The sequence below is a fragment of the Rutidosis leptorrhynchoides genome, chromosome 4 (genome assembly GCF_046630445.1).
Source record: "Rutidosis leptorrhynchoides isolate AG116_Rl617_1_P2 chromosome 4, CSIRO_AGI_Rlap_v1, whole genome shotgun sequence".
Taxonomy (NCBI): Eukaryota; Viridiplantae; Streptophyta; class Magnoliopsida; order Asterales; family Asteraceae; genus Rutidosis; species Rutidosis leptorrhynchoides.
The window spans coordinates 326,350,192-326,363,679 of record NC_092336.1 but is presented as its reverse complement, the minus strand read 5'-3'; the positions used below and the strand labels follow the sequence as shown (position 1 = coordinate 326,363,679).

At 35.9% G+C, this 13,488-nt stretch overlaps 2 protein-coding genes across 2 annotated transcripts; both read left to right on the top strand.

Annotated features, from left to right (window-relative positions):
- Positions 1-7,504: 7,504 nt before the first annotated feature.
- LOC139841710 (uncharacterized) lies at positions 7,505-11,971 on the top strand. The gene is made up of 3 exons (XM_071831915.1): positions 7,505-8,318; positions 8,459-9,554; positions 9,894-11,971. Exons 1-2 carry the CDS (start codon positions 7,505-7,507, stop codon positions 9,499-9,501), a joined length of 1,857 nt encoding a protein of 618 aa, XP_071688016.1. The 3' UTR covers positions 9,502-9,554; positions 9,894-11,971.
- A 363-nt stretch (positions 11,972-12,334) lies between these two features.
- Positions 12,335-13,210, top strand: LOC139841709 (uncharacterized). Its single transcript, XM_071831914.1, has one exon. The coding sequence runs from the start codon at positions 12,335-12,337 to the stop codon at positions 13,208-13,210; it is 876 nt and encodes a 291-aa protein (XP_071688015.1).
- Positions 13,211-13,488: the final 278 nt, after the last annotated feature.

Sequence of the window (13,488 nt, the reverse complement as noted above, 5' to 3'; positions counted from 1 at the left end):
GCTTTTTCTTCATATTAGCGTTTTATAAGTTTAAATTCGGGTAGTACCTACCCGTTAAGTTCATACTTAGTAGCTAATATACAATTCAACTACTACAATTCTATATGAAAAACTGATTATAATAATATTTCGCGTTCAAACTTTTATACAATATTTTACAAACTTACAATACCGCTTATTTTACATAAAGCATGAAATATAGCACACAATAACTTTGATACAAGATAGTTGTGAAGACAATTCTAGCTAGTACATAAGTCGTTCAGCAAAGGCAATAAAGACACGTAATTCATACGTCCAGAAACAAGTCATGCATTCTGGTTTTACTAGGACTACTTCCCATCCTTGGTCTTGTGCAACATAACCGTTATGGCCGTTGATAAGACAGCGTGTTGTAACGTCATCAAAGGGACGAGGGTTACGTAATGTCCAACAGTCCCGTAATAATCTAAAAACCTCATTTCTTACCCCAATTACCGACTCCGTCACTTGTGGAAACGTTTTGTTTAATAGTTGTAGCCCGATGTTCTTGTTCTCACTTTGGTGAGAAGCGAACATTACTAATCCGTAAGCATAACATGCTTCTTTATGTTGCATGTTAGCCGCTTTTTCTAAATCACGAAGTCCAATATTCGGATATATTGAGTCAAAATAATTTCTTAACCCGTTGCGTAAAATAGCATTTGGGTTCCCCGCAATATATGCGTCAAAGTAAACACATCGTAACTTATGGGTTTCCCAATGTGATATCCCCCATCTTTCAAACAAAAGTCTCTTATAAACCAAGACATTCTTGGAACGTTCTTCGAATGTCTTACAAACTGATCTCGCCTTAAATAGTTGTGCCGAAGAATTCTGGCCGACTCTAGACAAGATTTCATCAATCATGTCTCCGGGTAGGTCTCTTAAAATATTGGGTTGTCTATCCATTTTGTGTTTTTAAACTGTAAAATAGACAAGAGTTAGATTCATAAAAAAATACTTATTAATACAAGCAATTTTTACATATATCATAAAGCATACGAACACTATATTACATATATTACACCACACGAATACAACTATCTTATTCCGACTCGCTCGTTTCTTCTTCTTCGGTTTTGGTTCGTTTTTCCAAGTTTCTAGGAATATATGATGTTCCCCTAATACGAGCCGTCGTGATCCACATTGGTTTAGAAAAACCTGGTGGTTTAGAGGTTCCCGGGTCATTGTTACAACTTAAGGACTTCGGGCGTTGACGATACATATAAAGTTCATCGGGGTTGGAATTAGATTTCTCTATTTTTATGCCCTTTCCATTATATTTTTCTCTTGCCTTTTTAAATTCAGTTGGGGTAATTTCTATAACATCATCGGAATTCTCATCGGAATCCGATTCATCGGAGAATTGGTAATCCTCCCAATATTTTGCTTCCTTGGCGGAAACACCATTGACCATAATTAACTTTGGTCGGTTGGTTGAGGATTTTCTTTTACTTAACCGTTTTATTATTTCCCCCACCGGTTCTATTTCTTCATCCGGTTCCGATTCTTCTTCCGGTTCCGATTCTTCTTCCGGTTCCGACTCTTCTTCCGGTTCCTCTTCGGGAACTTGTGAATCAGTCCACAAATCATTCCAATTTACATTTGACTCTTCATTATTATTAGGTGAGTCAATGGGACTTGTTCTAGAGATAGACATCTATCACATAATATCAAACACGTTAAGAGATTAATATATCACATAATATTCATATGTTAAAAATATATAGTTTCCAACAAAAATGTTAAGCAATCATTTTTAAAGAAAACACGGTCGAAGTCCAGACTCACTAATGCATCCTAACAAACTCGATAAGACACACTAATGCAAATTTTCTGGTTCTCTAAGACCAACGCTCGGATACCAACTGAAATGTCCCGTTCTTATTGATTAAAAACGTTCCATATTAATTGATTTCGTTGCGAGGTTTTGACCTCTATATGAGACGTTTTTCAAAGACTGCATTCATTTTTAAAACAAACCATAACCTTTATTTCATAAATAAAGGTTTAATAAGCTTTACGTAGATTATCAAATAATGATAATCTAAAATATCCTGTTTACACACGACCATTACATAATGGTTTACAATACAAATATGTTACATCGAAATCAGTTTCTTGAATGCAGTTTTTACACAATATCATACAAACATGGACTCCAAATCTTGTCCTTATTTTAGTATGCAACAGCGGAAGCTCTTAATATTCACCTGAGAATAAACATGCTTTAAACGTCAACAAAAATGTTGGTGAGTTATAGGTTTAACCTATATATATCAAATCGTAACAATAGACCACAAGATTTCATATTTCAATACACATCCCATACATAGAGATAAAAATCATTCATATGGTGAACACCTGGTAACCGACAATAACAAGATGCATATATAAGAATATCCCCATCATTCCGGGACACCCTTCGGATATGATATAAATTTCGAAGTACTAAAGCATCCGGTACTTTGGATGGGGTTTGTTAGGCCCAATAGATCTATCTTTAGGATTCGCGTCAATTAGGGTGTCTGTTCCCTAATTCTTAGATTACCAGACTTAATAAAAAGGGGCATATTCGATTTCGATAATTCAACCATAGAATGTAGTTTCACGTACTTGTGTCTATTTTGTAAATCATTTATAAAACCTGCATGTATTCTCATCCCAAAAATATTAGATTTTAAAAGTGGGACTATAACTCACTTTCACAGATTTTTACTTCGTCGGGAAGTAAGACTTGGCCACTGGTTGATTCACGAACCTATAACAATATATACATATATATCAAAGTATGTTCAAAATATATTTACAACACTTTTAATATATTTTGATGTTTTAAGTTTATTAAGTCAGCTGTCCTCGTTAGTAACCTACAACTAGTTGTCCACAGTTAGATGTACAGAAATAAATCGATAAATATTATCTTGAATCAATCCACGACCCAGTGTATACGTATCTCAGTATTGATCACAACTCAAACTATATATATTTTGGAATCAACCTCAACCCTGTATAGCTAACTCCAACATTCACATATAGAGTGTCTATGGTTGTTCCGAAATATATATAGATGTGTCGACATGATAGGTCGAAACATTGTATACGTGTCTATGGTATCTCAAGATTACATAATATATAATACAAGTTGATTAAGTTATGGTTGGAATAGATTTGTTACCAATTTTCACGTAGCTAAAATGAGAAAAATTATCCAATCTTGTTTTACCCATAACTTCTTCATTTTAAATCCGTTTTGAGTGAATCAAATTGCTATGGTTTCATATTGAACTCTATTTTATGAATCTAAACAAAAAAAGTATAGGTTTCTAGTCGGAAAAATAAGTTACAAGTCGTTTTTGTAAAGGTAGTCATTTCAGTCAAAAGAACGACGTCTAGATGACCATTTTAGAAAACATACTTCCACTTTGAGTTTAACCATAATTTATGGATATAGTTTCATGTTCATAATAAAAATCATTTTCTCAGAATAACAACTTTTAAATCAAAGTTTATCATAGTTTTTAATTAACTAACCCAAAACAGCCCGCGGTGTTACTACGACGGCGTAAATCCGGTTTTACGGTGTTTTTCGTGTTTCCAGGTTTTAAATCATTAAGTTAGCATATCATATAGATATAGAACATGTGTTTAGTTGATTTTAAAAGTCAAGTTAGAAGGATTAACTTTTGTTTGCGAACAAGTTTAGAATTAACTAAACTATGTTCTAGTGATTACAAGTTTAAACCTTCGAATAAGATAGCTTTATATGTATGAATCGAATGATGTTATGAACATCATTACTACCTTAAGTTCCTTGGATGAACCTACTGGAAAAGAGAAAAATGGATCTAGCTTCAATGGATCCTTGGATGGCTCAAAGTTCTTGAAGCAAAATCATGACACGAAAACAAGTTCAAGTAAGATCATCACTTGAAATAAGATTGTTATAGTTATAGAAATTGAACTAAAGTTTGAATATGATTATTACCTTGTATTAGAATGATAACCTACTGTAAGAAACAAAGATTTCTTGAGGTTGGATGATCACCTTACAAGATTGGAAGTGAGCTAGCAAACTTGAAAGTATTCTTGATTTTATGAAACTAGAACTTTTGGAATTTATGAAGAACACTTAGAACTTGAAGATAGAACTTGAGAGAGTTCAATTAGATGAAGAAAATTGAAGAATGAAAGTGTTTGTAGGTGTTTTTGGTCGTTGGTGTATGGATTAGATATAAAGGATATGTAATTTTGTTTTCATGTAAATAAGTCATGAATGATTACTCATATTTTTGTAATCTTATGAGATATTTCATGCTAGTTGCCAAATGATGGTTCCCACATGTGTTAGGTGACTCACATGGGCTGCTAAGAGCTGATCATTGGAGTGTATATACCAATAGTACATACTTCTAAAAGCTGTGTATTGTACGAGTACGAATACGGGTGCATACGAGTAGAATTGTTGATGAAACTGAACGAGAATGTAATTGTAAGCATTTTTGTTAAGTAGAAGTATTTTGATAAGTGTATTGAAGTCTTTCAAAAGTGTATAAATACATATTAAAACACTACATGTATATACATTTTAACTGAGTCGTTAAGTCATCGTTAGTCGTTACATGTAAGTGTTGTTTTGAAACCTTTAGGTTAACGATCTTGTTAAATGTTGTTAACCCAATGTTTATAATATCAAAAGAGATTTTAAATTATTATATTATCAAGATATTATGATGTACGAATATCTCTTAATATGATATATAAACATTAAATGTCGTTACAACGATAATCGTTACATATATGTCTCGTTTCAAAATCATTAAGTTAGTAGTCTTGTTTTTACATATGTAGTTCATTGTTAATATACTTAATGATATGTTTAATTATCATAATATAATGTTAACTATATATATAACCATATATATGTCATCATATAGTTTTTACAAGTTTTAACGTTCGTGAATCACCGGTCAACTTGGGTGGTCAATTGTCTATATGAAACCTATTTCAATTAATCAAGTCTTAACAAGTTTGATTGCTTAACATGTTGGAAACATTTAATCATGTAAACATCAATCTCAATTAATATATATAAACATGGAAAAGTTCGGGTCACTACACAGACGTCCGGTGACATTTAATGTAGGTGAACGCGTATATCTGAAGGTATCACCGTGGAAAGGGGTTATCAGATTTGGTAAACGTGCTAAGCTGGCCCCGAGGTTTATTGGACCATTTCCTATCAAGAAAATTTTGAATGCTCAAACTGTTGTTATAGATATTCCATCAGAATTAGCGGGAATTCACAACACATTTAAGGTGTGTTATTTAAGGAAGTGTAAAGTAGAAAACGAAAGTTTGATTCTTCCATTGAAGGACTTAAAAGTGGATTTTAGAAAGAAATTAGTCGAAGAACCAATTAGAATAGTGGACAAGAAAGTCACAAAGTCAAGGAAGAAGCATATTCCAATGGTATTAGTATAGTCACGGCACAGCTTAGGTTCCAACCTAACATAGGAAACCGAGGAGTTAATGAGGGCGCGCTATCCCCATTTGTTTGACCTTGACCAGATTCCGAGGACGGAATCTTCTTAAGGGGGTAGATGTGTAATGATGATACGCATATTGGATCCGTATCAAATAACTCTTATTCTCATAAGAATTGTATATTTTCAGCAAGACTTGAGCTCCCTCCAGGTTTTGGAGGGGAGATGCTTTTAGGTTTTGGAAGGGAGCTTCCCTCTAGGTTTTGGAAGGGAGCTGTCAGGTTTTGGCCGAGACACTTTCTGGCCGGGACACTTTTGGCCGAGAAGCTTTCTGACCGAGACACTTTTGGCCGAGAAGCTTTCTGGCCGAGACGCTTTTGGCCAAGACACTTTTGGCCGAGACGCTTTCTGACCGAGACACTTTCGACCGAGACGCTTTCTGGCCGAGACGCTTTTGGCCGAGACACTTTTGGCCGAGATGAAATGGGCAAGCACAAAATGTTGTACTACAAATGTACATTTGTACTACACTTTGCACTACTACATTTTGCCTATAAATAAAGACCATCTATTATCAAGAAAAGGGTTCTCAATCCTTTCACTCACTCTCACCACATGAAGCTCGGAGAGATTCACTTTCTCTCTCTTCATCATCCTCATCATCAAGTAGAGATCTACTCTCTCTCTCTGCATCATCTTCATCAAAGAAGAGATCTATTTCTACATTTTAGATACTAATTACTCAATCTAATTGAGTAGATTAGCCCATTCATTGTTTGGCGCCCTCATAATCCAAATTTCGAACAGGGTTTGCACAATTATTGGAGATTAAACAATGGATCGATCATTTTCCCCCAAATCAAGCACTCAAGTCTAATTCTCACAATCCAAAGTTGATTTAGGCTTGATCAAATGGCGCCATCCGTGAGACACGCCAACGAATACGTCATGTTTATTCACACCAGTGTTCTCATCAAAAAATCTGGTCAGACCTGCAAAATCTCATTTACTTTTTACTTTATAGTATAAAATATAAAATATATACATACACAGGGCAGATCTGAAATTTTTAAGAGGTGTGTTCCTATAAGACCCTGAATATCTCAATTTATTAAATCTATGGTTATACAGTTCTCCACAAAAATTTTAAATACATAATTTGCGTTAAAATGTTTGGCAATTTTCCGAATAAATCAAATCGAGATCAGCGATTTTCTGCAAATATCTGGATCTGTAATATTGGATTGGTATGTAAAGGTAAAATCATAGTTGACTGTGTATAGCTATATCCTACAGATAATATAAAAGTATATACAATTGAGTTAAGGTGGATAAACCTCCACCACATGATATCAATTATATACTGTCTTTTGTTTTTATTTAAAAGCAGTGATACACATAACATTACTATGAGTACAACTCATTAAGCCACGAGATAACATGAACTTGTTTAAGATAAGGCATGTCTAAATGCTTCAGATTCGTATTCTCTTACACTGTTACTATGATATTTCAAAATATTCAGATATATTACCCAATTTTCTATAGAATCGTGTCTGTTAATTAAATTTGGGGTACTTAAGAAAATGTCTTTTCCTCTCCCTACTTCCCCTTTCACCCCAATCTTTCCGGCAACCCACCGCCACCGCTCTAATCGACACCGCTCTAATCTCAACCGCCCAAACTTTCTTGCCACTGCATTCCAATCCAATTCCTTCAAAACACAATTTGATGACGATCTTGAGGAGGGTGAATGGATACCAGTTGAAAGAAAAAACAAAAATCGCTCCAATCAGCGACACAAATATGACTTTAATCGATCACTAATTCGCAATTATGGTAACCCTAATAGTTTCAAAAACACATTCAATGGCAAAACTCATCATAGTGCAACATATCCGAATAACATTCCTATCAACCCTAATCCCTAAACCTCAACAATCGACATCGTTTCAATCATGTTCTTCAATTACCCGATGCACTGGAAAGACAACGATATGAGGGTCTTCTTCAAAAGGTATGGCACCGTTAAAGATCTTTATGTTCCTAATAAACTTCTGAAAAATGGTAAACCTTTTGGATTTGTAAGATTTGAAGGTATCAAAGACGTAAATCACCTTCTAATACGACTTAACACAATCTACCTGAACGGCAATTGGCTGAGAGCCTACAAAGCCTTCGATCGAAACAATTCTTCCAATGTCAAGCAAACCAACCAAAGGAATCCACACCCCCAACCACAAAACCCACCAGCAACCCAGGAACAGGAACCGAAAATCAGAACCCAATATGTCCCTAAAACCCAAACCAACAACAATACAAATCCAACCCATAGCAATGCTTTTAGAGACAACAGGAGCTTCAATGAAGTGATTGACTCAAGCAGAAACCTCCCCAATACACTTGACAAACCTAGAGTAATCTGCATTGATGAAGAAGAAACAAACAAAGATGTATTAAAGTATGCTATCATGGGGGAAATAATCGACATAGATTTAATAGAGCAGTTCCCCACTTTGTGTGTAGCAGAAGGGTTAACCAAGTTCAATATCAAATATCTAGGTGGTTTGGATCTTTGTTTGATTTTCGATAATGAAGAAACCGTTACAAACATCTTGAATACACAAGACCATATTTTAAGGAATTGGTTAAAAAATATTCGTAGGATTGAAGACAAATGCTTTCAAACATCAAGATTAACGTGGTTGAACATCAAAGGTGTCCCGATTTCATGTTGGTCCGAGAAAAATTTTAAGAAAATTGCAGGGTGGTACGGTCCCACTTACGACTTCCATAATTGCTCCTTCAATGGTAATCAAAATTTGATTGTTGGTAGAGTTCTTGTAAAACTTTGGGGGGAATTTATGAATAAGATCGTTCAAATAAAAATTGGGAAAAAAATGTTCTACGTTCATATCTATGAAGATGCCAATAGTATAGTGGAGATTGAGATGGAAGAGGCAGATACCTCAGCTCACAATCTGACCCAAATTACAACTCAGATCACCAATTGGAGGATGAATTATCTGAAAACGAATCGGACTATGAAGATGAACCCTTATCACCGCCGGTTGAAGCCCTGCCAAAATTCACCGGTAGCGATGATTCCTCCAGGTATTTTGCCACGTCAGCAGATCACTTCAGCACCAATATTGACCTCGAAAATACACAAAAAATCAATGATAGCAATAATTATGTCAACGATACGGCAGAGTTGATTTCCAACACCGAGTCTAACGGTACTATCCCACAAAAATCCAAAATAGACGATTCCAATATCCTCGAAAGACACCAACACCTTGAAGAAATCTCGTCAATTAATGATTCTGGTAAGCTCCCAAAAACAGATAACCAAAAAATAAGCCCCGAATGTGTTAACCCAACTGGCCCAAACATTAGACTTCCAAGCCCAATCGCCAACCCAGCAAGCTTACCTCAAGACCCAATTAGCCCAACGCATTTAAACCCAATTGACTTGAGTCCATTATCCTCCCCTAAAGCAAACCCAACACCTGTAGTTCATACCGAACCTTCATTCAACCATCCCTCCCTATCTATTCAGATTCCCCAAGTAGAAAAAAATGACGATCCTCTTGGATTATCTAACTCTTGTTTCAACCTTAATTCTCCTTTACCTTCTGAAGGTATGAACAACTCAAATCCAGTTTTTGCTTTCAAGTCCAAACCCTCCAATAATAGATATAATCAGTCTGTAAATAGAAATGTAAAAGTGAGCGCTTGTAAAAAAGTAAAGAAGAATGCAGAGGAAGTTTCACATAAGAAAAGAAAAAGATATGAAGGCCAAACAGCATCTTCATCCTCAAATCTCCTCTGGTCCAATATAAGGAAGTGGAATGGTTCATCTAAACTACGTTACGCTAAAGCTCAAGCTAGATTACCTTCTAAAAAGCGTGACACCAAACCCATATCTAACTCAAATATATGCAGCAAAAAAAGACTTCTGTCTCTTTATCAGATAACTCCCTTAGTGTGAATCAAATTGGAATCACTCTCGGATTATCAAAAAGGAATGCCCAACAGTGACAGGTTTTTTCTATCGTGCTACCATATTTTAATTTTTAAAATGAAGATACTCTCTTTAAACATTAGAGGATTAGGTAAAGATGAAAAAGAAAAATTTAACTGGTTTAAAAAACTTTGCTTTCGTGAAAAACCGAATCTTATTGCTCTTCAAGAAACCAAACGCAAAAATTTTTCTGAAAAATGGATTCAAAGTATATGGGGAAATTCAAACTATAAATATTCTGTAAAAAATCCAAATGGTAAATCGGGCAGGTTAATAACGGTTTGGGATCCTTGTATTTTTTATGCTAACCAAGTTGTCGAACGTGAATCCTTGTATTTTCGATGGTGTAATGTGGCTAGTTCTAGGTGATTTTAATGAGGTGCGATTCTCTTCGGAAAGAAAAAACACCAAGTTCTGCGAACCAGAGCAGCCCGTTTTAACTCATTCATTAAAGATAACAATCTCTTTGATATCCCGTTGGGCGGAAGAATATACACTCGTATCAGCGATAATGGGAGCAAGTTCAGTAAACTAGATAGATTTCTTGTTTTGGAAAACTTCATCAACCAATGGCCGAATTCAAACGCTTTGGTACTTGATAAGAAATACACGGATCATTGTCCTATCTTATTAAAAGATGGCGAGGTCGATTTTGGTCCTAAACCCACGAAAGTGTTTGACGTTTGGCTGAACCAAAAGGAATCTCATGACGTCATTAAAAAAGCGTGGGATTTGGAAGTCAGGAGCACAAAACCTGATTGTATTTTTCGGGAAAAATTGAAAAATGTTAAGACTGGGCTTCGAAAATGGTATTCCACCTCACCTGGTAAAATCATCTCCTAAATCGAGGAGCTTACTAAAGTTGTAAATGAATGGGAAGTAAAAGCAGAACAAGCTGACCTCAACGAAGAACAGAGACTAGCTTGGTTGAAAGATCGTGATTGTCTTTTTCAAAAAGAGAAGACCCACAACGAAATGCTAAAAAAAAAAATCACGTTTCAAATGGGCATTGGAGGGAGACGAGAATAGTAAGTTTTTCCATTCGATAATCCGTAAAAGACAACATAATAATAACATACATGGGATTAATGTGGCGGGTCTATGGTCGTCTAACCCTTCGGAAATAAAAAAGGAAGCCCATAACTTTTTTTAAAAACTTTTCGAAAAAAAAGAAAAAGAAAATAATTTTGAACTAAATGACTGGAATGGACCTAGAATTGATCAAATCAAGGCTGAAAGTCTTGAATCTAGGTTTAGTGAATCTGAGGTTCTCGAAGCAATAAAGGGCTGTGGCAAAAACAAAGCCCCGGGTCCGAACGGGTTTAATTTTCTATTCTTCACAAAGTTTTGGGATATCATCAAAATTGATCTTTTGAAGGCTATTAATTGGTTTTGGGAATCAGGCTCTATTTCTAACGGTTGCAACACGTGCTTTATCACACTTATTTCTAAAGTGCACGACCCTTTAAACTTTTCTAACTTTAGACCCATTAGTCTCATTGGTAGCTATTATAAAATTCTCGCTAAAATACTTTCAAATAGAATTAGGAAAACCGTCCCGTGGCTAATAGGTGAGGAACAAAGCGCTTTTATTAGTGGTAGATATATCCTCGACAGTGTTTTAGTAGCACTTGAAACCATAGATGACTTAAAAGAGAAAAAACAAAAAAGTTTCATTTTTAAAGTTGATTTTGAAAAAGCCTTCGATTGTCTTGATTGGGATTTTCTTAAAAAGATCTTGGGCTTTATGGGTTTTGGAGAAAAATGGATCAAATGGATTAACGCTTGTCTTACTTCCACCTCTATCTCCGTGCTCATCAATGGTTCCCCAACGGAGCAATTTTTTCCGGAAAGAGGTGTAAGACAAGGAGACCCGCTCTCTCCTTTCCTTTTCATTATCGCTAGTGAAGGACTAAACTATCTCCTTAATTTGGCAATAAAGAAAAAACTAATAAGTGGTGTTGAGGTTGGTCGTGATAAAGTGGTAGTTTCCCATTTATAATATGCCGATGATACAATTATTTTTGGTAAATGGAATAAATTGGAAGTGAGAAACACCCTAAAAATTTTAAAATGTTTTGAAGACCTCTCGGGTCTAAAAATCAACCTAAACAAAAGTTGTGCTTACGGGATTGGAACCTCAAAAGATGAATTAAGTTTATTAGCCTCTTGGTTTGGATGCAAGGAGGGTTCCTTTCCTTTTAATTATCTCGGGCTCCCGATAGGTGAAAACCTAAAATCACATAAAAGTTGGAAACCTGTTTTCGATAAATTCAAGAACCGCCTATCGGATTGGAAAGCGAAATCCATCTCTTTTGGAGGAAGACTCACTTTAATCAAATCGGTCTTAAGTGGTCTTCCTCTATATTACTTCTCGCTTTTCAAAGCCCCACTTGGTGTCATCAAAGAATTGGAAGGTTTGCGTCGTGATTTTTTTTGGGGGGGGGGGGGGGGGGGGGGTTCCTTTGACCAAAAGAAAATGGTGTGGGTTAATTGGAACAAAATCTTGCTACCCTATGAATATGGCCGTTTAAATGTCGGATCTCTAAAAATCAAAAATCTCGCTTTACTAATAAAATGGTGGTGGAAGTTTCTTAATTTTAACAACTCTTTTTGGGCTAAAATTATTAAAAGTGTGTATGGAAAAGATGGGGGTTTGGGTTGCATTTCACAACTTCCTAACAACGGGAATAAAACACTCTCCGGAAGAACTTGGTTCAATATTATAAATGTTGAAAACACCCTAACTAAGTTAGGGTGTGATATCTCTAAAGCGTTTGTTAAGGTTATAGGTCAGGGAATGGAGACAAGCTTTTGGAACGAACCATGGTGTGGAGGTGTTTGCTTTCGTACTGCTTTTCCAAGATTATACAGATTGGATCTCAACAAAAATTGTTTGGTCGCTGAAAGAGTCAAATGGACTGAGGATTCCGTCGAATTTAACTGGGAGTGGAGCGGTGACCCGAAATGGAGAGCTGTCAGCGAGTTAACAAATCTCACTGAAAAACTATCAAACTATGTACCTTCGGGAAAAATAAAAGACGAATGGAAATGGATGTATCATAACAGCGGAATTTTTTCTACCAAATTCCTTACGAAAATCATCGGGGAAGTGTCTGTTGCTTCCCGAGCCACTACCGAACCTACCATTCTTAATCCTTTTTTACCCCAAAAGGTTAGTATTTTCATATGGAGAGCATCACAAAATAAACTGCCTGTCCGAACCGAACTTGACAAACGTGGCGTCGATCTTTATTCTACTAGATGTCCGGTATGCGACGATGATATCGAGACACTTCATCATTCTATCATATCTTGTAATGTCGCTAAAGATGTTTGGGAAAAGATTCGAAAGTGGTGGCGTCTTGACCACCTTCTTATTAATGACATCTCTGACTTATCAAAAGCTACTAACCCGAAATTCAAAAACCCACTCGTTGCTTCTATTTGGCAGGCGGTTGTATGGGTTTCGAGTTATTTTCTTTGGAAAAACCGAAACGATCATGTTTTTGGAAATAAGCCTCCTAGCCCTTCAAAGATTCTAGCCGATATACAATCGAGAAGCTTTGAATGGATCAATTGTCGTGCAAAGAAGGTGTGTATTGAATGGCTAAGCTGGTTCACAGATCCATTAGCCTCTGTTTTAAGTGCTAATTCAAGAGAAGGAATTGGTTAAAATGTAGGTTTTTGCTCATATCCTTAATTGTCTATATGGCTATGAATCTAAGTGGGTGGTTTTAATCTTGCTTTGTCGCCGATGTTTTGGCACTGAAATTTCTTTCTCTACCCGGCTTGAATCCTCAAGTTGTATTCTAGTCATGTGGGCTTTTTTGAGTATGAGCATTTTTTTTCCGACTTTGGCACCCCTCGAGTTTCTTATTCGCATTTGTATAGCGTTTTCTCGTTTCTTTTCACGTTTAGTGATTTCGATAGGTTGTAAATGAGGCCTTTAAG